The following is a 26687-nucleotide window of genomic DNA, read 5'->3' as shown; positions in this document are numbered from 1 at the left end:
TTTATGTTCATTTACTTATTGTACACACATGGCAATAGAAGCTGCTAAAGCAATCATTGCTATTCTGCAAAACAACAAGGCACAGAAGCAGATGTCTTATTTCTGAGATTTCTCCCCCCAGGATTATTATGATTAAAGATCCTTTCCCCCCACTCCCTGGAGAGGACAAGGGGCTGCTCGCTGGAGGTTTTTTAATGACTTGGGGAAAGGCTCAAATATCCCCCCATTATGGTAATCCACCCCAGGGCCAAACCACACAAGAATATTATGAATTTATTTTATTTTTCTATCCTTGCAAAGGTAATACTCAGCTCATTAGAATATGAAAACTATACTGTCAAATTTCAGAATTACATGGATGAAGAAAATCACCAAAGTGGCATCATATCACGTGTGTTATAGTTGTATTTACTATATTGACTATATTAACTATGTTGTGTTAACAGTATATTGTATAACTATATATTGAAAAGGCAAAATGCTGTAACTTATTTCAGAGAAAATAATTATGTTGGCAAACCCCAAATTGTACACTGTAGACAGGTCCTAGGAAAAGAAGATTTAATTCATAGTGGACAAGAGGTTAGCTTCTGTTTTCAGCCATGTGCTATTTCAAGAATTAAATGTCACGAATAATACAGGATATAAGAGGAATAGTCTAAAGACGGGAAAGCACATTTTGATTAGGAAAGAGAATTTATGGCTTAAGTCTTTTTTTTTTTAAGGAAAACTGCCTTATTACTATGAGATAAGAAAATTGTTTCCTTCTTTTCTTCCTTGCTTTCTTCTTTTTCTTTTTTTTAACCTTTTTAATTTTGGATATTTGACCTCTAAGCTGAGACGACTGAAAATGCCTCCTCTGGGCATCAACCTTTTTGAAAGACTTTTTCCCCCTCCGTAAGGGCTTTTTGTCTCTTGGAGGCATTGCCTGCATTACTCACCAAGAGGCAAGCATTTGTCCTTGCACTAAATGCTGACATCTCCTGATAAGAGGGAAGCTGCAAAGTAGAAGAATTGAAGGTCAATATGTTGATAGTGGTCTCAAGAGCATTGATGTACATTTGTGTATTGGGGAAGGGGAGAGAAGCTTGAGAGTGGGCCAGTGGGGAGGGGTAAATATTTTGTGATGCTGTCTACCTATGGGCTTATAAAGCTTACAGCTGCATTAGGAGGACAAGCATTACCATTAGCATGAAAAGTAGGGCAGACCTCAGTTGCAAAAGCTTCTAGCCACACACATAGGGCAATACGTAAATGATACACCTTATTGCATTCACCCATTCACCCTCCCCTGTTCATGCTAATTGGAAATTTCAGTCCATTTCAGAGAAGTAACACAACTATCGATCATTTTCCCTGGCACGAATCTTCCTAGAGCTCACGCACTAGCCCATGTGTCTTAGATTTAATATCTGATCACTAGCTGGATTGAAGCCAAGAGGTGGTTCCCAAAGTTGCTGCACATTAGAATCACCTGGGGAACTCTGAGACCTCCCTGTGCCCAGGCTCCTCCCTAGACCTACTGAATCAAAATCTCTGGGGCTGGGACCCAGACACCAATGTTTTTCTTAAAAGCTCTTTAGGTAATTCAAATGAGCAGCAAAGCTTGAGAAGCAGCCCAATAACGGGAACAAACTTATTTCACACAGATAAAGTGGGGCAATTCATATGTTAAAAGAACATGAATATATGTCCATGCCTCTCTCACGCTTTGTCACAGTTTACCCTTCCCCCTCCCCATATCCTCAAGTCCGTTCTCTAGTAAGTCTGTGTCTTTATTCCTGTTTTACCCCGAGGTTCTTCATGACATTTTTTTTTCTTAAATTCCATATATATGTGTTAGCATACGGTATTTGTCTCTCTCTTTCTGACTTACTTCTACACTGTTGGTGGGGATGTAAATTGGTGCAACCACTATGGAAACACTATGGCAGTTCCTCAAAAAGCTAAAAATAGAGCTACCATATGATCCAGCAATCTTACTCCTGGGCAAATATCTGGACAAAACTATAATTCGAAAACATACATGCACCCCTATGTTCACAGCAGCACTATTTATAATAGCCAAGACATGCAAACAACCTAAATGTCCACTCACAGATGAATGGATAAAGAAGATGTGATATATATAAAATGGAATACTACTCAGCTATAAAAAAGAATGAAATAATGCCATTTGCAGCAACATGGCTGGACCTAGAGACTATTATACTAAATGAAGTAAGTGAGAAGGAGAAAGACAAATACCATATGATATCACTTATATGTGGAATCTAGAATATGATACAAATGAACTTATCCATGAAACAGAAACAGACTCACAGACATAGCACACAAACTTGTGGTTCCCGAGGGGAAGGGGGAGGTGGGGGAGTGATGGATTGGGAGTTTGGGATTAGCAGAGGTAACCTATTATATATATGATGGATAAACAACAAGGTCCTACTGTATAGTACAGGGAACTATAGTCAATGTCCTGTAATTAACCATAATGGAAAAGAATATGAAAAATTGTATATATGTATAACTGAATCACTTAGTTGTACAGCATAAACTAACACAACATTGTATATCAACTATACTTCAGTAAAATAAATTTTTAAAAAAAGGAAAAAAAACCATGAATATATATATATACATATATATATATATTTCTTTTTTTCCTCTTTATTCTGTTTGTGTTTCAAATAGGCTTTTTTTTTTTCCTTCTGCAAAAAGCGTTATTGTTTCCATTTGGTCCAAGGCTTGGGAGACGGCTCCAGGGCGGTTACAAAGCTGCCTAGTAGCTGCAGAGCAGGGCTTCAGGCAGAAGCTCTGATGCCAGAGGGGCTCCTCAGAGGCCGCTGGACTTCAGAGACTCCTGTTTGTGCTCGAGGGTGAGCCTTTCAAAGAGATACTCGCCCAGCACAGCCTGCGGACCAGCCAGCCTGCGGAGGTTGGTCAGGTGGTCGCCCATCTTCTTGATGAGTTTCACCTGCTCCTCCAGGAAGCGGCTCTCCAGGAAGTCACAGAGGTGGGAGTCTGCGCGGGCGGAACCCAGGGCGCGCAGATCTGACAGTGCCTGGTGCAGGCTCTTCTCCCTAAGAATGGCGGCTTCCACAGCGTCCTGGGTTTTACCCCACTCATCTTGAGAAGGCTTCCGCGCATCCTGGAAGAGGGCGCGGCCACAGCACTGGTTTTGCATTTTCAAGAGATGCTGGGCGCCCTCACACTTCTCCTCAGCCAGTTGGCGAAAAATGTGGCCCGCACTGTCCAGAGTCCCACTGTTGCTGTCGAAATAGAAGCTCAGAGAGAGGTAAGTGTCCCCAGATGCATGTTGAACAGGCGGTGGACGGCGGCCTCCACCTCGATGGAATAATTCTGACGCACCTGGGAACTCGTGGTTGATCAGTGAGAAGGAGCTAAGCTCAAAAAACGGTGTTGGCCTGTCCTGGAGGCTGAGGATAGCTGAGTGGCTGATTCCAAAGGTTGCGACAGGAAGAAAGGTTGGAGGGTGGTCGGGGGCTGGAGCAAGGAGCGTCCCTGGGTCTGTTCATTCCAAACACTGTTGAAGCAAAAGACAGAACTGCAGGACTGCCGAGCGCACTGCCTCAAATAGGCTTTGATATAAATGAACAAGAAGTCCAAGCAAGGACAAAACTTACCCTTCCCCCCACCAAAATAGCTGGCGATACTAGAATCTAGACCTGGGAAGGGATTCTTCCATTACCTTCTGAACATTCCAAGCCACTAGAGCAGTGGTTCTCAAAGTATGGTCACCTTGTAACCAAGCAGTACCCTATGGGGCCTTCCTAGGACAGACCCATCCCCCATATCCTCTGCTGTAGTTCCTCTCTGAAGTACTCAGATAATAGTATCTCAGGCATATTTCTTGAGTTTTCAGATGCTAAAAACCACCACCCAATGGAAGAAATTAACTCCTTGATGATCATGAGCACGTAGCCCCCAGACCTTCTGGCACCTAAGGATGGATAATGTTACCTGCCCTGTGGCCTCCACATCAACCAATCAGAGGATTGTGCACGAGCTGATCACATTCCCTGGGACGTCCCTCCCTCACCTGGCCTTTAAAAATGCTTTGCTGAAATCCTTTGGAGATTTCAGGGTGTTTTGGAACTCGGGCCGCCCCTCTCCTTGCTCGATCCTGCAATAAACCTTTCTCTGCTCCAGACTCCAACCTTTAGGTTTGTTTGGCTTCACTGTGCTTCAGACACACGAACCTGCATTCGGTAACAACCTGACCAGTTTTACCAGCGTCCCCTGATAATGTGTCAGATATTCAAGTTTTAGGGCCCTGTCCCAGCCCTATGGAATCAGCGACTCTGGTGAGGCTCAGTGATCTCTGTTATAACAGGCCCTCCAGATGATTTTTATTCACCTTAAAGTTTGAAAATATCTGCATTGTCAGCTGGCCAAAGCGTCCACCAGCAGGTGAAGGGGAGTGGTGCCTGGAAAAGATAGGGACCAGCCAAGGCAAGTACAGCAGCATTTGCCGTGGTAGTAATGGAGAATGCCTTTTCTCCACTGGTTGGCACAGACTAGGATCTGGGAGCAGTGGCAGGGTTATTTAGGATGCTTTACATTTCAGTGTAGGGGGACCGCTGTCCTGGTTTGCCAGGGACTTCCCCTGTGTGAGCACTTAAAATCTCATCCTGGCAAACCCCTTAGCCCTGGGTTTGAAAAACGTAGGGAATAACATGAAATTTAGGGGAAACATGATCTAGGTTTTGGGCGAGTCACAAGTGCTAATTAAAGCTAAGCAAGTATGGACAACACTAGCGTTCTTTAGCCCTTTGCGGGGAGGTAAATCTGATTGGGTGAAAGGACTTATTGTTAAGAGATCTTTGTAGAAACATCCCCTTCTGCTTAGTCCGCTGGTTCTCAGTTCTGGCTAGACATTGGCATCGTCTGAGGAGATTTAAAATGATTTTATTGGTCTACGATGACCAACCGTCAGTGTGAGGGTTTTTAAAAAGTGCTTCAGATGATTCTAATGCACAACCAAATTTAGGTGCCACTGCTTAAGCTTTTGAACCACTGCTGCATATTTTCACCTCATCTTCCTATGAGAATATCCAACTGTAGTTGAGGTTTGTTTTTTTTTTTCTTTTTCTAACTGTCTTATTATAAGATTTACTGTCTTAAATAAGGTTGAATGTACAGAAAATCTTGCTAGTCCATCTGGTATAGCTGGATACTTAGAATAATATAGTTAAGATATATACCATTTAAGTATTGTGACTGGCCTTTTTTTTGAAATTAACATATGCATTGAATTGGTATGTTCTCTTTTGAAGTTGTTCTGTTGGGGAGCTATACCTCTAATCTGCCATTGCTAAATATCTGGACACCTCTTATTAGGAATTGCTTTTAGAAATCTTTAGGGATTAAAACCAAGATAGCTGTATTATTTGTACTGGAACCACAAAAACCTCACAGAGTTCCCCCGCTGTACCTTCTACCCCCATCTCTAACCCTTGACAACTTCTAATCTGTTCTCCATCTCCACGGTTTTGTTATTTTAAGAATAATATGTAAACATAATCATGAATTACTTAATCTTCGGAGATCGGCTTTTCAAAATTTTTCCCTCGGCATCATTCCCTTGAAGTTCATTTCAATTTTTGCATATATTAATAATTTGTTCCTTTTTGTTGCTCGGTAGTATTCTATCATAAGATTTTATCACAATTTGTTTCAACATTCATCCACTGAAAGACATTTGGGTAGTTGCCAGTTTTTGGCTATTATAAATAAAACTGCTATGAACATTTATGTGTAAGTTTCTGTGGGAACTTAATTAAGTTTTTGTTTCTTTTGGATAAATGCTCAAGAGTACAATTACTGCGTTGTAGGGTGAATCTACTTTTAGGATTAAAAGAGACTGTCAAGCTGTTGATCAGAGTGGCTAAACCATTTTATTTTCCCACCAGTGATGTGATATAATTTTTCTATGTACTCGCCAGCATTTGATGTTGTCACTATACTTTAATTTTAGTTACTCTCTGACATCTCATTATGGTCTTAATTGGCATTTCCCTAATGGCTAATGATGCTGAGCATCTTTTCATGTGCTCCTTTGCCGTGTGTATATTCTCTTCCATGAAATGTCTGTTCCTGTCTTCTGCCTATTTTCTAGTTGGATTTTTTTAAGTTGTTTGGAGAGTTCTTTGTATATTATAGATACAAGTCATTTGTCTCATATGGGATTTTCAAATATGTTTTCCTACTGTGTAATTTGAGTTTTCATCCACTTAAAAGGATCTTCTATGAAGCATTTTTAACTCATTTTGATGAGATCCAATTTATCAGTTTTTGCCTTTATTGATCATACTTTTGGTGTCAAGTCTAAGAATTATTCCCCTAGTTCTAGATGCCAAACATTTTCTCCTATTTTTTTTCTAAAAATGCCCTGCTTTTACATTTAAGATTATGATCCACTTTGATTTAATTTTTGTGTAAGGTGTGGAGGTTAAGGTTCATTTTTTGTTTGTTTTTGTCGAGGGATGTCCAACTGTTTCAGTACCATTTTTTGAAAAGTCTATTCTTCCTTGATAGCTTTTGCACTGCTGTCAAAAACAAGTTATATGTATTTATGTCAGTCTATTTCTGGGTTCTCTATTCCATTCCATTGATCTATGTATCTACCCTCCATCATTACTGCAAAATCTTGAAATTGGGTAGATTAATTCCTCCCATTTTCATCTTCCTTTACAAGTTGTTTTAGCTATTCTTCAGCCTCTTCTTACCATATAAATCTTAGAATAAGCTTGTCTATATCCACAAAAACCTTGAGGGCATTTTAAGAGTAATGTGTTAAGCCTCTTAACTTGGGGAGAATTGACATCTTTATCATGTTGTGTTTTCTAATCCATGAACAAGGTGTGTCTCCCTATTTGTTTGGGACTTAAAAATTTTTCTTCATCAGCATTTTGTAATTTTCAGTCTAGAGGTCCTATAAATGTCTTATTGGGCTTATATTTAAGTATTTATTTAGGTCAGTTGTAAATGGCATCACATATTTTTATTTAAGCTTCTACACATTTGTTATTAATATATAATTTGATAAAATTGTGGTGATCTTGTACTCTAAATCATTTACAAACTAATATTATTTCTCAAGCTTTTTGTGGATTCCTTGGTATTTTCTCCATTTAGATTATCATCTCATCTTCAGATACAGACAGTTTTACTTTTCCTTATTCAGTATAATAGGATATATTACTGTTCAGCATTCAGTAGGATATGTTCCTTCCTATGCAACGTAGTAGGAATAGTCCTTTTGTCTTTTAAATAAACTTTTTAAAACTTTAACTTTTAAATTTATGTATTTATTTATTTTTGCTTTATTTTCTTACTAGAACCTCCAGTGATATATTTAATAAAAGTGGTGAGAGCAGATATCGGTGCCTTGTTTCTGAGCTTACAGAGAAAGCACCCAGTCTTTCACAGTTAAATATCATGTCGGTATAGGTTGTTTGTAGATCATCTTTATGAGTTTCAGTATGCTCCTTTTCTATTCCTAGTTTGCTTGGAGTTTTTTTTCTTCTTTTTTTAAAATCATGAATGGGATTGGATTTTGTCAGATGCTTTCTCTGCATTAATGGATAGGATCACATGACTTTTCCCTCTTAATCTATTGGATATGGTGGATTACACTGTTTAATTTTCAAATATTTAACCAACTTTGCATAACTGGAATAAATCCCACTTGGTCATGGTATATTATTCTTTTCATATATTTCTGGATTTAATTTGCTAATATTTGGCTGAGGGTTTTTCAGCCAATTTCATAAAAAATATTGGTCTGTAGGTTTCTTCTTTCTATACTATCCCTGTCTGGTTTTGGTATCAAGGTAATACTGGCTTCATAAAATTAATTAGAAACTGTTCCCTCTACTTCTATTCCTTATCAAATCATGTAAAATTGGTGTTAATTCTTTAAGTCTTGGGTAAAAGTGAAACATCTAAGCCTGAACATTTCTTTTGGGAGTTTTGAAATGAAAAACCAGTATTTCTAATGGTTACAGGAAAATTGAGATTATCTATTTCATCTTGGCTGAGTTTTGGTAGTTTTGGGTGTAGAAACATTGGCCCATTTCATCTACATTTTTGAATTTCTAGTGTAGACTTGTTCATAGTAACTTGTCCCTCATTAACCTGCAGGATATGTCATGGTATCCCTGGTTGCATTTCTGATATCTGTGATTTGTGCTATCTCTCTGTTTAATCTTTATCAGTCTTTCTAGATCTTTATTGGTTAGATTGCTTATTTCAAAGAACCAGCCTTTTGTTTCATTGATTTTCCCCCCTATTTTCCTGTTTTCAGTTTCATGGATTTCTGTTTCATCTTTATTATTTCCTTCTTTCTGCTTGTTTAGTGTTTTTTCCTCTTCCTTTTTTACTATTTTAATATAGAAAATTAGATTATTGCTTTGAAATATTTTCTTTCCCAATTTAGTGCTATAAACTTCCCTTTCAGCATTGCTTTCACTTCATTCCACAAACTTTGATCTGTTATATCTCCATTTTCTTTTATTCTATACATTTAAAATTTTTTCCCTTGATGCTGTCTTTTTTACCCATGAGTTATTTGGAAGTGTGATGTTTAGTTTTCATGTGATTGAAGATTTTCCTGTTGTCTTTCTCTTATTGATTTCTAGTCTGATTCCATTATGGCTAGAGAACATACTCTCTATGATTTTAATTCTTTTAAATCTGCTAATGTTTTTTTATCGCCCAGTATATGGTATATGAGTGAATGTTCCATGGACACTTGAATATGTATTCTGCTCTTACTGAGTGTGTTCTTTAAATGTCAGTTATATCCTGTTGATTGATGATGTTTTCAGTTCTTCCATATCCTTGCTGATTTTTCTCTCTGGTAGTTGTATAAATTGCTGTGTTGAAGTCTCAAATAATAATTGTGGATTTAAAACTTTCTCCTTTTACCTTTTTCAGTGTTTGCTTCATGCATTTTGAAGTTCTGTTGTTTGGTGCACACACATTTAGTATCACTAGGTCATCTAGGTGGATTATTCCTGTTATCTTTATGTAATGACCCTCTTTGCCCCTAATAATTTCCTTTGCTCTGAAGTGTACTTTATCTGATATTAATATAGCCATTCCTGCTTTTTCTGATTAATGTTCACATGATATATCATTTTCATCCTTTTACTTTGAACTACCTATATCATGATGTTTAAACTAAGCTTCTTATAGACAGTATATAGTTGGATCATGCTTGCGATTTTTTAATCTACTCTTCCAATCTCTGTCTTTGACTTGGTTATTTAGATCATTTACCGTTAATGTAATTATTGCCATGTCAAAGATTTGGTCTACCATGTTATTTTTTGTTTTGTCTTTTACCTTAGTTTCTCAATCCTGTGTTTCCCTTATTTTTCCTTCTTGTGGGTTACTTAAACATTTTTTAATAAGTCCATTTTAATTTAATTCATTTATAATCATTTGTGTATACTGTTTGTATAGTTTTCTTAGTGGTTGCTTTTGGCATTACAGTATACATATGTAACTTATCATAGCCTACTGGAATCAGTGTTTCATTACTTCAAGTGAAGTTTCAAAATTTTACTTCCATTTAGGTCTCTTAATATTCCCCAGTTTTAAAGTATGATTTTCTGTAGTATTTCCTTTCTCTACATTGAGAACCCCATCAGATGGTGTCATCATTTTTGCTTTGACCATCATATAGAATTTAAGAAACTCATGAGGCTAATGATAGTCTCTTATATTTACCCCATTTGTTTTCACCCATTCCATTGTTCCCCTTTTCTTTCTGAAGTTCCCAGTCTTCTGTTATTGTTTATGTTTTCATAACAGTAGGTGATATCTTGGATTTCCAGTGCAACTGGATATGAGTTTCAGGAAACACTGAGCCTGGCTCACTTAATGCTACTGAGTTGGGGGGTTTGTATATGTTGGGCCTGTTGGCACAGCAGATGCTAGCAGATTAGACTAATGTTGATGGGACTAGTGCCACAGGAGGATGGGTTCCCATTCAGGCTATGCTGCTGCTACAGTAGATCAAGTCCCCCTCTACCCCAAGTGTGGGGCAGTGACCTGCTGCTGTCACTGCTTTGTATTAGGCTCCTTTTGCCTCAGGTGTGTGGTGGGATCCCTTGGAAGCTGCTGCTGCTGCTGCTGTCAATCACAAGGTTAAATTCATTTCAGAAATACTTAAGTATAAATATATAGCCTGGCTCTTGTAGGACCTCTGTATTTTTTTTTTTATTGCTTTCATACAAATTATCCCAAATTTAGTGACTCAAAGCAACGTAAATTTATGACCTTACAAGTCTGACATTGGTCTCAATTAAGTAAAAGTGTTGGCAGGATCGACAGATGAATGGATAAAGATGTGGCACATATATACAATGGAATATTACTCAGCCATAAAAAGAAATGAAATTGAGTTATTTGTAGTGAGGTGGATTGACCTAGAGACTGTCATACAGAGTGAAGTAAGTCAGAAAGAGAAAAACAAATACCATATGCTAACACATATATATGGAATCTAAAAAAAAAAAGAAAAAATGGTTATGAAGAACCTAGGGGCAGGGCAGGAATAAAGACGCAGCCATAGAGAGTGGACTTGAGGACACAGGGATGGGGAAGGGTAATCTGGGATGAAGTGAGAGAGTGGCATGGACATATATACACTACCAAATGTAAAAGACCTAGCTAGTGGGAAGCAGCCACAAAACACAGGGAGATCAGCTCTGTGCTTTGTGTCCACCTAGATGTGTGGGATAGGGAAGGGAGGGTGGGAGGGAGATGCAAGAGGGAGGAGATATGGGGATATATGTATATGTATAGCTGATTCACTTTGTTATGAAGCAGAAACTAACACGCCATTGTAAAGCAATTATACTCCAATAAAGATGGTTAAAAAAGAAAAAAAAGTGTTGGCAGAGCTACATTCTTTTCTGGAGGCTCTTAGGGGTGTTTCTGTTCCCTGGACTTTATCCGCTTCCAGTGGTCACTTGTAGTCCTTGACTCAGAGTCCCCTTTCTCCACCTACAAACCCCAAAATGTTGCATCTCTCTGATTCTGCTTCTATTAGGACATCTCTCTCTTTCTCTTTCTACAGTTGGGAATGGTTTTCTGCTTTTAAGGACTCATGCAATTAGATTTGTTCCATGAGGTAAACCAGGATAATCTTTCTATCTCAAGGCCTATAACTTCAGTCATATCTGCAAAGTCCTCTTTACCATGTAAGGTAACATATTATTGGGTTCTAGGGATTAGGGTGAGGGCATTTTTAGGAGCCATTATGCTGCCTACCACACCCTTAACAAGTGACCTTGAGAAAATTACTGAGACTTTAAAGCCTTACTTTCCTCAAACATAAAATGGAAAGAAAGATAACTAGTTAATATCATGAAAGTGAAACAGTATATATGAAATCAACTAATTCAAAAAATAAGATTTCTTCTTTTTCTTTATGATTGGCATGATTCTCAGAGTTCAGTTACTTGAAGAGTTCCTTTTTTTTAAACAGAACTAAGGAATTTCAGGGTTCAGGTGCTGTAAGATTGTCTGAATTATCTGAGTAACAATTAGCTAAGCACAGGTGTAAAGCATTTGATTTACTCCCTGGTGTCCTTTATCTTCTCATCCCACTAAATCCATATCCCTTGTCTAGCTCCAGCCAGTAGAGTCAGAGCTTGTTTTACTGTTTAACTAAAGTTCAATTTAAGTTTGCTCTACATCTCCAGATTCTCAGCCCTGGTTGCATATTATAATCACCTGGGGAGATTTCAAGACCTACTTGATGCCAGAGTTTTACCTATCATGGATATTTGAAGAGGGACCTGGAATGAAATGCTCTAGCTTATGGTTTGGGGAGGCAAATCATAGTCTACACTGAGCCAAATCATTTGCGAGATCACCTCTGAAAAGCAATTTATCTGTGGTGACTGATGCTCTTCCTTTGTCAGTATGCTTGTCCCTCTTTGGGGGAAAAGAAGAAGGGGAAAAAACCCCCAGCGGTTGGGCTCCCTGAATTATAACCTGATGCTGTGGAATTAGTGTTGGCTCAGAGCGCACATCTTCGGATACCCATTCTCTCTCCTGCTTCCTTGCATGAGCTTATATCCTTGGGCAGTTTTTCATCCACCACCCTCTTTTGCTTCTAATCTTAGCAAGTAAAGTCTCTCCTTAATGAAACAGCATTTCATGAGACTTACTGGGAGCATAGGTCTATCCTATGTTAGCTAAAGCAGATATAAGTGATGTATTTTTGGCGTTCATCCTTGTGGGTTGGAGAGAGAAGACAGAATTTTATCCTTTAGGTGTCATATGACTGGGCAAATGGGCTCATTCCCTCTACTGCCTACCATGTAAAATACTGAGGGTGTTACCTCTAGAAGGTATCTTCTAGGTATCAAAATAGCTCAGATAAGTCATATTTCTCAGTAAAAGGTGACAAAACTATGGCTTAGGTGGTGAATTTTCCATGTCAATTTGTCTGGGCCACCATGCCCAGTTATTTGGTCAAATATTATTCTGGATATTTCTGTGATGGTGTTTTTGTGTTTTTTAAAATTTTTATGTTTTATTTATTTATGATTTTTGGCTGCATTGGGTCTTCGTTGCTGCACGTGGGCTTTCTCTATTTGCAGCAATAGAGCACGTGGGCTACTCTTTGTTGTGGTGTGCGGGCTTCTCATTGCGGTGGCTTCTCTTGTTGCAGAGCATGGGCGCTAGGTGCATGGGCTTAGTTGCTCCATGGCATGTGAGATCTTCCCAGACCAGGGCTCAAACCCGTGTCCCCTGCATTGGCAGGCAGATTCTTAACCACTGTGCCACCAGGGTAGTCCCTATGATGGTGTTTTGGGATGAAATTCATAACTAAATTTGTGGTGGACTTTGAGTAAAGCAGATTATCCTCCATAATATGCATGGGCTTCATCCAATCAGGTGAAGCTCTTAATAAAGACTGACCTCCCTGTCGCAAAAAGGAATTCTGCCAGAAGACTTACAGAAATTGAACTGCAACTCTTCCTCGAGTTTCTAGACAGCCTAATCTGCAGCTTTTGAATTTACCAAGCCTCTATTATTGTGTGAACCAATTGTTTAAAATCTCTCTCTTTCTCTATCTTTATATAGATATGGATATAGATCTAGATATCAATATCGATATCTAGATCTATATCTGTCAGTATATATGGGCACATTGTATACACATGCTGTTGGTTCTGTTTTTCTGGAGAACCTTGACTAATACAGTGGCCCATATAAATAAAAGGACGAACCCAAGTTCACCCAGGTAGAAAGTAGTACAATGAGAACTGGAACTTAAGGCCTCATGACTCATTCAGCTGTGAACACTGACCCAGAACTGGCGTCCGCACACTCTGGCCCACTGATCAGATCTCGCTTGACTCCTGGTTTTGTACATAACGTTTTGCTTGAACACAGCCTCATCCATTCCTTAATATTGTGCATGGCTGTTTCTGTGCTACAGCAGCAGATGGGCAGTTGCAATGGAGACGTATGGTACAGAAAATCCAAAATATTTACTATCTGACCCTTTACAAAAAAGATCTGCTGACCCCTGCTCTAGGATGCCATCTGATTTCTGATAGCACCGAGGAGAATAATTCATGCACATTGGGATAGATTGTTAATCTCATGTCCTCCTTAGGTCAAAGATCTCTTAAATGCTCACCCTTGCAATAGCCAGCTTGGGGAGCATTGTCTGAGGATGCAGAAATTTTTCTTGCCAGGTCTTTCCAATCCACACTGCTCCCTGACTATGGTTCTTAAAACCTATTTTTTTTTTAAATTTTTATTGGAGCATAGTTGATTTACAGTGTTGTGTTAGTTTCAGGTGTACAGCAAAGTGAATCAGTTATACATGTACATATATCCACTTTTTTTTTTTTCTTTTTTCAGTACGCGGGCCTCTCACTGTTGTGGCCTTTCCCGTTGTGGAGCACAGGCTCCAGACGCGCAGGCTCAGCGGCCGTGGCTCACGGGCCCAGCTGCTCCGCGGCATGTGGGATCTTCGCGGACCGGGGCACGAACCCGTGTCCCCTGCATCAGCAGGCCGACTCTCAACCACTGTGCCACCAGGGAAGCCCCACTTTTATTTTTTTTTTGGAGTCTTTTCCAAATAGCCCATTACAGAGTACTGAATGGAGTTCCCTGGGCTAATAAGAAGAGCAGGTTCTTACTAGTTATCTATTTCATGTATAGTAGTGTGTATATTTCAGTCCCAATCTCCCAGTTTAGCCTCCCTGCCACAATCCCCTGGTAACCCTAAGTTTGTTTTCTACATCCGTGCCTCTGCTTCTAAAACCTGTCTATTTTAACCAACTACCACTCATTGCTTACTGTCTCTGGCTTCATGTACTTGATAATAAATCTACTTCTTGTTCTATCCTGGATGACATGTTCCAAGGACTGAGATAATATCTTATACTACATAATTTGTCCTTGATATTGTCTATCTTGGGGTCTTCATCTATGTCCCAAAGAAGACAGTCACTCTGTCTTCTAGTACTACTACTAATACCACATTTTATGGCATGAATTTGACCCAATGCACTGAACTATCCCTTTAGAAGCTGTATGCAACCTGTCACTGGGTTTTAGCACAGGGGTAGAACTCAGATTAGTGATCATATATAAACAAATCTACTTGACCAGAAACTTTTTGTCTCACCATTTATTACACAAGTAACTTCTGTCTTTGCATCTATGATGTAAATATTTTTAATTTCCTAAATTATCTGAAAAATTATTTAGAGCTTCCATTTCAGTAGGCATTGGAATTGCTGTGTTATGACTATTTCATTATTTTATTTCCAAGTGTTAAATTAGGCTTCAAGCTTTGGCCAAGAGTAGACAGGAAAGGGTTTCAAAGAAATGAAGAGTGGGAAAAACTTCTGATGCAAGGGAGACTTAATAAAGATTTGATTTTGAATCAATAATTTATAATAAAGGTTTGAGTTTGAATCAATAATTTATGTCATTGCAAAATAGCTCCCTGGTAAAAGTCCATTCTTTGGTAATCATTAAGTACAGAAATTAACAATCAAAATATGCAGTGATCTTCTTCATTTTCTAAAAACAAACCTATATCTAGATGAGAGGAGAATTCATCTCATAACTCAGCCTCTGGACTTATGACTCCAAGTCCTGTCTTCTTTCAACCATACCTGCTAAGTTTCTGTCTAACTTCTTGAGCATGAGGTAATGGCATCAGCTTTCATCCCCTTCCTCAGTATATAGCTTGGTGAGTATGAGTAAGGGATCTAAAACTTGAGAACCTGGGTTCAAATCTTGACTCTAAAATTTACTTGTTGAGTACTCTTGAGCATGTTATCTGTTTTTGCCTCAGTTTTCTCATCTATAAAATAGAGATACCATTACTTCTCTCAGAGAGTTGCTATGAGGGTGAAAGAGAAAATTCGTACAATGCAAGAATTTGTCAGTTCTTGGAACACAATAAATACCGAAAAATAATGTTAGCCATTATCAAGGCCCCCTCATTTTATGGATAATATAGATTAGTTTATATAGGTCTAATATTTACATATGCATAAACATTTTGTACCTATGTGTGTGTATACGTTCTTCTTAGAAATTGAGCAGTCAACATTCACATCTAAAAATCTGTGCTCTGTGAAATGTAGATATCCTGTGTACAGACACAGTGCTATAGTTATCTATTGCTACATAATAAAGAAGTCCAAACTTAGTGGTGAAATAAACAAAAATTTTAATATGTGCCCAGATTTTGTGGGTCAGCAGTTCAAACAGTACACAGAGGAGATGGCTTGTCTCTACTCCATGACTGATATCTGAAACCTCAGCTCATGAGGATTCGGATGGCTGGAGCTGGAATCATCTAGATAATTTTAATTCACATGTCTGGCCCTTGAAGACTGGGCCCAACAAGGACTGTTGACTGTGCCTATAGATGGCTGCCCAGGTGGCTTGGACTTCTCATAACGTGGTAGTTAGGATTCAAGATAGAGTATCCCAAGAGAATGAGTGTCCAGGGTTGAAGCATTCCACGAGAATCATGCAAAAGCTGCATGACCTTTTATGACCTAGTCTTAGATGTTACATAGCATCACTTTCATTATATACTATTGCAGGCGTTGGAGACCTTTTTCCATAAAATGTCAGACAGTCAATATTTTAGGCTTTACAAGCCATACAGCCTCTTTTGCAACTACTTAGCTCTGCTGCTGTGATGTGAAAACAGACACAAACAATACATATACTAAGGAACATGGCTGTGTTCCAATAAAGCTTCATTTATAAAAGCTGGTAGAGGCCTAGACTTGGCCCACCAGCCATAATTTACTGACCCCTGCTCTATTGTTTGAAGCCATGGAAAGCCTGCCTAAATTCAAGGGAAAATGCCCACATCTGGATGCGAAGAATGGCAATGAATCTGAGACCCTGTATTAAAACCACGACATATGGGATATTTATAAGAGGATCTGTCTGCATACCTTGTTTCTCCCATGTATGGTGGATATGAGGTATTGGGACATCTTACATCTCCGTAAGCCTGGGTCAGGGTCAAAGTTGGAATCTGAACTCAATGACCTTGATTTCTGGAATAATCGGTAACTCTAATTATGATTTGCTTACACTCCTTACCCCAATAAATATACCACAAAAGATAGATTTCAAGTAAACAATTGCTTTATGGCAGATTTTTATTAAGTCTCCATTGACTGAATTATTCCATTTTGGTTGGAAAGCATGAGTTTTGTTTCTTTCCTAAAGAGATCTGCAACTTTTCAGATGTGGCATTTCATTCTACTGAGAGGATGATGTAGGTTTTTATAAACGGAAAAAGCAGGGCAGGCTGAGTTCACTCAGATCGTACTAATGCTTACAGGAATAACCGAAACTGGAACACAGGCTTCCAGGTTTTCCTGTCCTGTGCTCTTTCCTGTAGGTGCCATTGTCTGCTGGGTCTGGCAGTAATAATTTCTGACCTTTACCTCTCTACGCTATTGTGAAGTGGTTTTGGGCTTTGTTAACTTTCTTATGAGTGTGTACTAAATTGTGTCCATAAAGTAAGCTGAATTCCTCAGGGAAGGATAGCTGTTACTGTGTTATTACTGCAAATGTTGTGTTGGTTACCTTTTTTTCTTTTCTCCAGTTGTATCCTGAACTTAAAAGTTATATTATCCGAAATGAAAGATGTGCATCTGGTAGAAAAGACTAATTTAAGAGATGAAAATTCCTGATGATTGCTTCAGTCAACCCTTAATACACACCGAACTTCATTAGTAAATAGACAACTCTCAGACCATTCCCTTGGAAGAGGTCGCATAATCAGCCTTTGTGTTGATTTCGCATTCTGGTCGGTAGAGACAGAACAAATTAGAATAATTAGCTGGTACAGGAAAGCACAAAGAACTTTCTTCTGTTTTTGTGATGCATCTCGTAATAAGGGTTGAAAATGAGACTGGAGGTAAGAACGTGAAACTCAGAAGAGCAAAGGAGAGAGGATATTGTTTCTTTGAAAATATTCTTTCAGTGTTGGCCCAGAAGAAATATGAAGCTGAGGAAATTTTTTTTTTTAATGATGATTTTTGTGTTAATGATGTGAGTGTAGAATTACTAAGAATCAGGAAGCAAACATCCTTTTCCACCACGGACTTGGGAGCAAATGAAACCATAAATACTCCCTGCTCTTGGAAACCCTTTTGGAGCAGTAATCAGAGAAGGGTAAAGGCAAAGCCTCAGGGCAGAGGTGTTCAGAGCAAAGGGATAGGAGGAGAACAAAAGGAGAGTGGATATGTTTAGAGCTGTCATTTTGAAATTTACCTGCTTCTGATTCAGTGCTGCTTTGCTGCTGTGTTGGTCCAGTGGAAATCCTCAAAGCAGGAGCAGCCGTATTTTAAAATAATAAGCTTAGAACAACTGACTTTAATCCAGGTCTCTTTAGCTCAAGAGCACAGAGGAGAGTATGAGGAAAGAGTGAGGCCACAAGGAATTGTTCACTGGGTACCTTTTCCCCAAACCTCACTAAGTGGGAGAAACTGACCACTGGATTATGTGCCTTGAAGGAAAGCAAAAATGTTGAAAGGAAGGAGTGTGGAGCTTGTTTAGAAAGCAAGCTGTATCATTTGGTTACCTGCTGATGATAATAGCATTGGCTGAGACCTGACCGTTTACAATGAAGTCACTTCTGTAGGTAATAAGTTCCAGGAGGGCCCGAACTGAGTATGTCTGTTTCAGCATTTAGCATGGTCTAGCATCTGAGAGGCCGGTACATTATTGGCATATAGTAGACTTAAAAATGAATATTTGTGGATTATCTGAATGAGTGGATGTGTGTGATTCACATCCTATTTGCAGGTCCTATGCCCTACAGTGGATTTTCAGTGTCAGGTTGTGAAAGTATTTATGACGGGGATTGGCATTGTTCCCTATCTAATGGAAAAAGATTACACATGAAAGGACTTTACACTGACATCCCAACAGCCTCACAGTAATTACTTAACAAAAAAATAAAATTGGATTCTGTATAATTTCTAATTTGTAAGCTGGCCAGAACACTGGTATTTCAGCCAGTCCTCTGGTAGTTCCGATGACGTCCCCATGATCACCCAGGCATAATCAGAATGGCTTTAGGAATTGGGAGCCAAAATGTTCCTCAGTATTTATGGCTTTGTTCGTCCATTTAAGAAAATGGACTATTGAAAAAATAGCTTCAGACACAATATGGCATTATATGATTTAGCTTGAAATCTGAGAAATATAGAGGTTATCGGAAGCCTGCAATGGTAACGTTCCCTCTGCTATTGAAGTTATTGTCTTTAAACAAAGATTCTACATCACTAATGCTATATATATATATATATATATATATATATTTATGATATTCAGGTTAATTTCCTATTCTCTCTAAGGAAGTAATTGGTTGGTGGGTATGAGAGATGGTGTGGCTTCCAAAGGTGAAAAGTATTATTTTGTTGTAATTTCCAGCTACCTAAGGATGGGAGAGGCCAAGGACACTGCAGTCAGTATATTATGTGGAGCAGGTTATATTGTGGTTTCTTTATGAATTTTTACATGTTTATTTTCTATGCAAGTTTGTGTGCTCCTTTTTGAGTTTTGGTAGATAAGTGTTTTGTAACTTTGGAATACTTGGAGTTTATATATATAACTTATATATATTTTTAATGTAGTAGTTAAAGCCGTGGAGAGTGTACTAGTCTACCTAGGTTCAAATTCTGGCTTTACCCTATGACTTCCCTGTGGCTTCCTCTGCTCACCTATTAAAAAGGAGGATAATAAGACTGCTGTGGTGAGTTATATACTAAGCGCTATTTAAGCATTTGCTATAATGATCATGTATACTCGAAGGCAAGGAACTTGCCCCTTGATCGTCTCTGTATTCCTAGTGCTTAAGAATTCCTAGTGCTTTCCTGGTGCATTGTCTTAGGATAGAGATAGCTCAGTATAGTTCTTCTCACTATAAAGTACTGTTACGTTGAAAGTCTTTGCTTGTGTACTAATAATCTATGACATATCTGCTGAGGACAAGGAAAGGAATGGTTTTAAAAGTGCAATGGATAACAAAAGATTGTATGATGTAATGCCTTTATTATGTAATTATAAAACTAACAAATGATCATGGTAGAAAATTTGAAAATCTCCTAGACAAAAGAGACATCAACAAAATTTGGAGTAACTTTCAGAGTGTAGAGTTGTCCATGAATATTAGTGCTTTCATATTTTCCAGGACTTTAAGTAGACTCTGCTTCTTAAGAGTCTATTCATGATATTTTACTTTAATGATGTTTTCATCATGGGGACACACACACACAGAAATCTGTTAAAAAAAAAAGACATGTAAATCACTGATGTTTCAGATAGCCACATGAAATAAAGTGAGAAAGGTCAACAAGCTGAAAGAATGTGGAGTAGCATCTCCTTAATTGCTTACATAACTCTGATAATCACCTCTTTGTGGATAAAGTAATTAATGGGGAATCTAATTCAAGAAAAATGTATGAACTGCAAGCCTCCTCGAAGCCAAGTATTTCTTTCCACAAAAGGTTACTTTCCACGGCTGTGCTTCCTTATTACCAGACAGGGAAAGAGTATTGTATGGCAAAGGATCTTCCTGAAGGAGGGTGCTTCCCACACTGATTGTCATAAATGACTTCGGAATGACTGTTGCTGTATTACCAAAATCTTAAACTAGGATATTTTTGACAAATGCGGTCCTTAGTTAATTTTTAGAACTACAAACTGTCAGATGGCTCTGAAATAACAATTGTCTGGCTATTCTGCAGGGTGATCACAATATGGTAATGACCTTGAGGTATCACTAAAAAGCAGGAAGGTGTGAGTCTTCCTTTGGTGCCAGAGTGAAATGCGAGTTGGAGTCGGAAAAGAGGCCCACAACCAAGTGATAGAGAAGGAAATGTGAGGTCATTAGTGAGAAACCAGGTTGAAGTTAAGGTGAAGAGGCATGAGGAAATGGGCAACTGTTCCAGTATTACAAAGATCATCAAGAAGCATATCCATGAATGTGGTTTGTATTGCAATCTGCTGAAAAAGAGACAAATATCCTGGCCTGGCCTTCATGGAGATTATATTTTATTGATTCTGATAATAGATTATTTTTGAAAAGGGCCTCCTATAAATTATAACCATGCAAAGGCAGCAAGATAATTTTTTTTCTTTATGTATGTGTTTCTCATTCCTACTCACTTCTATCTTAGTGGAAGAGAAAATCACAAAAAGCAAAAATGTGAATTCTCAGCTATTCGTTTTCAAAATAATTTTTTTTCCAAATTCCAGTGGAGGCAATAGGTTAACTGTTAAGATTTGTAAGGCTCAAAAAGCTAGATTTTTACAAAGTGTAGCCAAATTTTATTACATAAATAATAGCTTTAGAAAGAATATGTGGTGATGCAAAGTTGGAAAAAGGCGGTTTTTCTTGCGTGAATGGCTTCACTGTGTTGGGAGAAGAGGCACAGAAGAAATCAAAGTAATTAAACATGGGGTGAGTTTTCCTGATAGGGGACTCTAGTGCTTTAAAATAGACTAGATAATCCTAGGGATAATCTGAGGGTAGAACAGACCAATGCCTCATTTCCAATCTGGTACCCTGGAAGAAAACAGTGTATTTCCTTTGAGGTCTTGAGAGGTTTTTCTTCTGCTTTGTTTTGGTTTTGGTTTATTTTGTAACCAACCCTATTAAGGTATCATTTACATACAATAAAATGCAGACATTTTTAGTCAACGGTTCAGTGACTTTTAATTAATGTATACATTTGTATAACTACCACCCCCATAAAGATAGATAACAATTCTAAAACCCTAGAAAGTTTCCTCCCAGGCTTTTGCAAAAATATCCCCATCTCCCACCCCAAGGCAACCACGAATCTGTTTTTTATCTTTAGAGATGACTTTTGCCCAGTTTACAATTTCATGTAAGTTGAATAATACAGTAGGTGCCCTTTTGATCTGGCTTCACTTGCTCAGCATATGGTTTTTGAGATTCATTCATGTTGGGATGTTTTAAACCAGGACTTTAGCCTGGGTGGCTGATGTTGTCTGAAGGCACCTATAGGTACATCTGAGTCTCTGGCATTGTCACTGTCTGTTCTTGGCTCAGTATTTTCAACTTTACTAAGAAGCACAAGGTTGAAGTAAGGAAGATCATTGTCAGTATAATGGAGGTGAAATGGGTTCTGTTATATAATATTCTCAGCAAAAATTGACCTGCTTGGAATCATTGTGTTGATAATCGACAAGGATTCTCTTCTTCCAAAAGCCTTGATACTATATAACACTTCTAAAGGATGCTGTCCTAGGACCCTTCTTTTAGTTTTCATATTTTGGGAAACATTTCTGGAAAATTCAAATGCTCGCAACCTGAAAGAAGCAATTATTCACCTGAAGCCTAACTCTGCTAAAGTTGAGTTGTCCGACCTTTACATGCTGATAGAACCCAAATAGCCTTGCAAAACAATGCTCTCTTGTTGGATATAAGCATATAGATTGTTTAAGATGGACGTGTATATGCAGTAAAGTGAAAAAACAGAGAATCTTTGAGTTTCCCTTGCTGGGTTTTTTTATTTTTTCATTTAAGTTTCTATAGCATATGCTAATAATTCACAGTAACCTCAGGGTAGTTTTAGGTCCACTCTTTACATAAATGTTGAAGTACTCCATACCCACCTTTTTTCTACCTTCCTTCTTTTCTTCCATCTTTCCTTTCTAACTTCTTATAATCCATTATACTTAATCCTGCATTTGCTGAGGTGACAATTAGTGTAGGAAAATACTGTGAAATTTTGCTGTTCAGAATGCATGTTGACCAAATTCTATATTGAGAAAAGGTCTGGATTTACCCAGAGTAACCCTTTCTCAGCGTCTTTGAATACAGGCCATAGAAAGTGGGCTATATATAGTATCCTGACAGGTATGTAGAATTCATAGCAATTGCCCTCAAAGAGCTTACCTAGCGTAGATGCATATGAATGCATTTAATGATTGCTTTATTGGCAGCAGTGCCAACGTACGCAGTCTGTTTGGTTTTATATCATTCTCATTACCTGCTCTTTACCACTGTATACACTGCTAATGGCGTGGTTTCTATGGCTTGTGAATTTCACGGCCAAATAATATGTAATTTATTGCACACTTTAGTGTAGAAGATGGAGACTCCATAACTTTTCGTGTGCTCTTTGCCCCTTTGGAATGTATTACACTGAGACCAGTCAAAGTAATAAATTTATTTCAAATGTGCGTGATAGCTAAACATCAATTAGGACTGATAGGCAATATTTCTGCTTCCAGCAACATAACAGTGTTTAAAGACTAAGTCATTGAACGTGGAGTTACTGAACATGGGACTCAGTTCATTGGGATCCTTCTTAGAAAAATAAAGGACAACTTGAATTGGATTTGTGTGGCTTATTCAAGTAGTAACTAATCAGCTACATCTTGGTGAACTTAATTTGTCACAATCCTTTGGGATTTTATTAACTCTCTTCCCCTTCTTCCCCCGACTCTCACGAGAACGGATCATGAGTATCTTAAAACATACTAAGTCGTCTTCCATCCCTGTTAATCTAACTACAAAAGCACATTTTCCTTATCCAATGCAACTTACTGTCTTTTAGAGTAGCTGTGCTTTTAATTCTCTACAAAATTAAAACCAGCAAAGAGAAACATTTTCAAGGAGCCACCACATTGTAGCGCTTTAGAAAGAAGACTTTAGAATTAAGGGCAACTGTATCATTTTATAGCTAAAGCACCTGAGGCCTAATGAGGGAAGGTAACCATCGAGGTTAGGGAAAGGGGTGGAAGATCAGGTTTCCAGCTGAGAAAGAGTCTAGAGGGACTCAATCTGAGCAGGTCAAAAACTGAAATGAGGCCACGAATGTTCTGGGAAGGCTGGCATCTGGCCTCAAGTGTGGGATTCAGACAGGGAGTGGACCCGGGGGGAACTGAGCTTCTGCAGTAGGCAGAGAAGTCCACCTCATCTCCGGAAAGTGCCACTGACATCGGAGTTGAGGGGAAAGAGCAATGAATTTCAGTCCACCTGAGAAAGCAGGCCAGTCTGATTAACTCTGAATTTAGGCTTATTTCAGATACTTCTTGAGAAAGAACTTGGACAAGAGCAAGTCCCACGCAGCCTCTTTTAAATCCATGCCTAGTATTTTCTGGTGGAGCTGCTAAACCCTCCAAGCGACTCCAGTATTTTAATTTCACTCTATATTTAATTCTGACAGTTCTATGATTGATTATTTAATGGGAAAATAAGTAGGGTCACAAAGAGTGTGAATGTATTTTACAAGATGATGATGGGCGGAGTGGAGCAGTCTGGAATGGGACACAAATAAAAAGGGATGTTGGTAAAGAAAAACGTCTATTAGAAATGGAGAGGAATTCACAAGGAATTAGTGCCTGACACCACGCCCTTCTCTCTTCATGTTTAGAAGCTAGTTTCTAATTTTATTTTCATAGGAGATGTGCCTGTGGTGAATTCTCTTTTACCTCCACACAATTTATCACATGGACATATTGTGAAGTTTGTGTGAGAGAAAGCAAGTATTAGAATTTGTCTTGTAAGGAGCTATAAACACTTCCTGGAACAATCTAGGGTAGAAGGAAAAGGAAAGGAAGGTGGAAACAAAGGAGAAAGACAGCTGATGATGCTGGAGTCTCTCGCTGGGATTTGTGGTATCTCTTTTTGAAACTAAGTACAGAAGGTCAGAACTTGACTGATTGTTTCTTGATCACGGTTTGTTTTCAGTTTTGCTTTTTTCTTGCTCTCTCATCAGTTATTCCAGCCATTGCTATGTCATTTTCAGTTTCAGTAAGCATGCCTGTCTTGTTTCCATTCGCATTATTCATGCAAACGTTGATTGAACTGATGACCCCGAGTTATCAAGGAAACATTAGATACACCAGTAGATACATTTCTTAATTTTAGAAAAAAATTACCGAGTGAAGGTTAAAATAACTCCTCTTAAATTTGTCATTTTAAAAATACTTCTCCTAACATACAATACCTCATTGCCTAACAATGCCAGATAAATGAAGAATTCCTATGTATTCATGAATGCAGGGTAGTCTGTATATTTTTTGGCAGGTATGACCGTTACCGAGCGTAACGGCCTGGTTTGCCGGCCATGTCCTGTCTCCTAGAAAGTTGTACTTTCTGTTGTCTTTCAGTTGGTCCATTGGGTATCAGAGGTGAATTTATAAAACTATACTTCCCTTTACACTTAGTTTTTTCTTTTGTTTTGTTTTACTTGAAGTATAGTTGATTGACAATGTTGTGTTTCAGGTGTACAGCCAAGTGGTTCAGATATATGTATTTCTTTTTCAGATCCTTTTCCATTATAGGTTATTACAAGGTATTGAATATAGTTGCCTGTGCTATACAGTAGGACCTCGTAGTCTATCTACTTTATATATAGTATACACTTACTTTGTGTGATACACGCTGGTCAGACCACATGATTATTTTCACTTCTGATATAATTTTTTCTGGTCCAACCTCAAATCTTTGATAAGATATTTTTTAGCATGTGTGTGCTCTAACTTCAACAGTAGTTATTAGAGATATGGTTTTGCACTAGGTATTCTTCGTTCTTTTGTTCTCGGCCAACCAACTGAAAGCTCGCTTTTATTTTCTGGTTGGTTTGCTAGATGTTTATGACTATAATAAAAGTCTTACATTTTGCCTCATATCTTAGAACACAATCTGAATTAGCAATGGATATTGTGCTATACATAGGCGCTGTGATATAAATATAGTTTCTAACTTCAAAAACATATAGCCTAGAAGGGAACACAGACACATATGCAGCAATTATGGCAACTGCATTTGTTTACTAAGTGAAATAGCACTGAGATGGATAAAGTGCTAACAAACCTTGAACAGCCAAATCAGCTTCAAAAATAGATGTGCAGTTCTTTAAAAATCTTTTTAACATTTTTCCAGCTACATGTAGAATATAACTTAGCATAAAAACGGTATGGGTTTTATTTTAAGTAATTTAGCATTTTGACATCCTCATAATGAAATTAAATCCAAAAGGAGATTTCTCTCCATGATCTCTTGAAATGGTCCTTGATCATCCACAATATTTCCCATCATCACAAAGGTGGTACCAAGGGCAGGAAACTCCAGCATTATTACAGTTTCATAAAGCAAAGTCAATTTTAAGAATATAATGTCCCCAAACTGATAAAGGTCTTGACAGATAATTTCAAGGGAAGCATACATTACCTTTTGTTTGTCAGAGGGCAAAAATATTTAGGTTGAGTTAATGAATGGTAGAGTTTTTGAGTGGAGAGTGTCCTTAAAATATTATGTAGATCTGTACTGTCAACAGATGCTAGCCACATGGCATTATTTATATTTAACCAAATTTAAAAATAAGATTAAAAAATCAGTTCCTCAGTTGCATTTGCCATATTCCAAAGATGTTTATTAGCTCCATGTAGCTATTGAATACTGCACTGCACGGTACAGATATAGAATATTTTCATTATCACCAAAAATTCTATTGAGCAATACTAAAATTATACCGAGATATTCACAGAGAAGGCAACCAAGTCTCAAGGAAATAATATAACTTCCCCAAGATCACACAGCTATGTTTTTAAAGAAAAAGAAAACGACACAAAGGAAATAGTAACAGAGGCATTAATGAAACCCAGTAAGTTTCTGGAGCAGTCAAAGTAGGGTTTAAAAGTGCATACTTAGCTGTTAGCAGGGCTGAAGCTCTTGATGGTTGGTAAGATCTACCTGCCTGAATTTGAACATTAGCATTTTCTGCAATGAATTAAAAGCAAAAGATCCTTTCAGCGAATGGCTACCAGCTCCATAGTTTTAGCCGTTGCCATGCTTCCAGGTTATGTTTATCACTTTCATATACAGGGCACCACTGTGAGATGTGATGGTTTATTTGACCCCAGAGAAATCAAGAAATCTTATGGGGGTTATGGCTATATTTGAAAAGGTTGGTTTTTAAATGCATCATGCAGACTGGCCCTGTTTTAAAAGGGATTCCTGCCATCAAATAATCAAAATGTAAACTCTCTTCTCACCTTGCAAAAGTCAAAGATAGTCCCTGCATCTTTATTATTTCGTTGAAATCCAAATATTATTTTTCCGTTCTCTAACTTGTTTTCCT

General features: G+C 38.2%; 2 protein-coding genes and 1 pseudogene across 2 annotated transcripts in view; 1 reads left to right on the top strand and 2 right to left on the bottom strand.

Annotated features, from left to right (window-relative positions):
* The window catches only part of LOC137210251 (UDP-N-acetylglucosamine--peptide N-acetylglucosaminyltransferase 110 kDa subunit pseudogene), a 632586-nt pseudogene that overhangs the window by 72594 nt on the left and 533305 nt on the right, over nucleotides 1-26687 (top strand).
* LOC137210256 (ferritin light chain-like) lies at nucleotides 1005-3531 on the bottom strand. The gene has a single exon (XM_067711933.1). It carries the CDS (start codon nucleotides 3182-3184, stop codon nucleotides 2834-2836), a length of 351 nt encoding a protein of 116 aa, XP_067568034.1. The 5' UTR covers nucleotides 3185-3531; the 3' UTR covers nucleotides 1005-2833.
* The window catches only part of LOC137210080 (uncharacterized), a 90850-nt gene continuing 83760 nt past the window's right edge, over nucleotides 19598-26687 (bottom strand). Inside the window, exon 9 of the mRNA XM_067711696.1 lies at nucleotides 19598-19846. Coding sequence (XP_067567797.1) covers nucleotides 19801-19846 — 46 coding nt within the window. The 3' untranslated portion in view covers nucleotides 19598-19800. The remainder of the gene's footprint in view (nucleotides 19847-26687) is intronic.

The sequence above is a fragment of the Pseudorca crassidens genome, chromosome 17 (genome assembly GCF_039906515.1).
Source record: "Pseudorca crassidens isolate mPseCra1 chromosome 17, mPseCra1.hap1, whole genome shotgun sequence".
Classification (NCBI taxonomy): domain Eukaryota; kingdom Metazoa; phylum Chordata; class Mammalia; order Artiodactyla; family Delphinidae; genus Pseudorca; species Pseudorca crassidens.
Note: the sequence above shows the minus strand (reverse complement) of the source record. Positions and strands in the feature narration are given on the sequence as shown.

Excerpts from the sequence above, each read along its gene's own strand:
- LOC137210256 (XM_067711933.1), bottom strand. The coding sequence starts at position 3,184 with ATGCAAAACCAGTGCTGTGGCCGCGCCCTCTTCCAGGATGCGCGGAAG.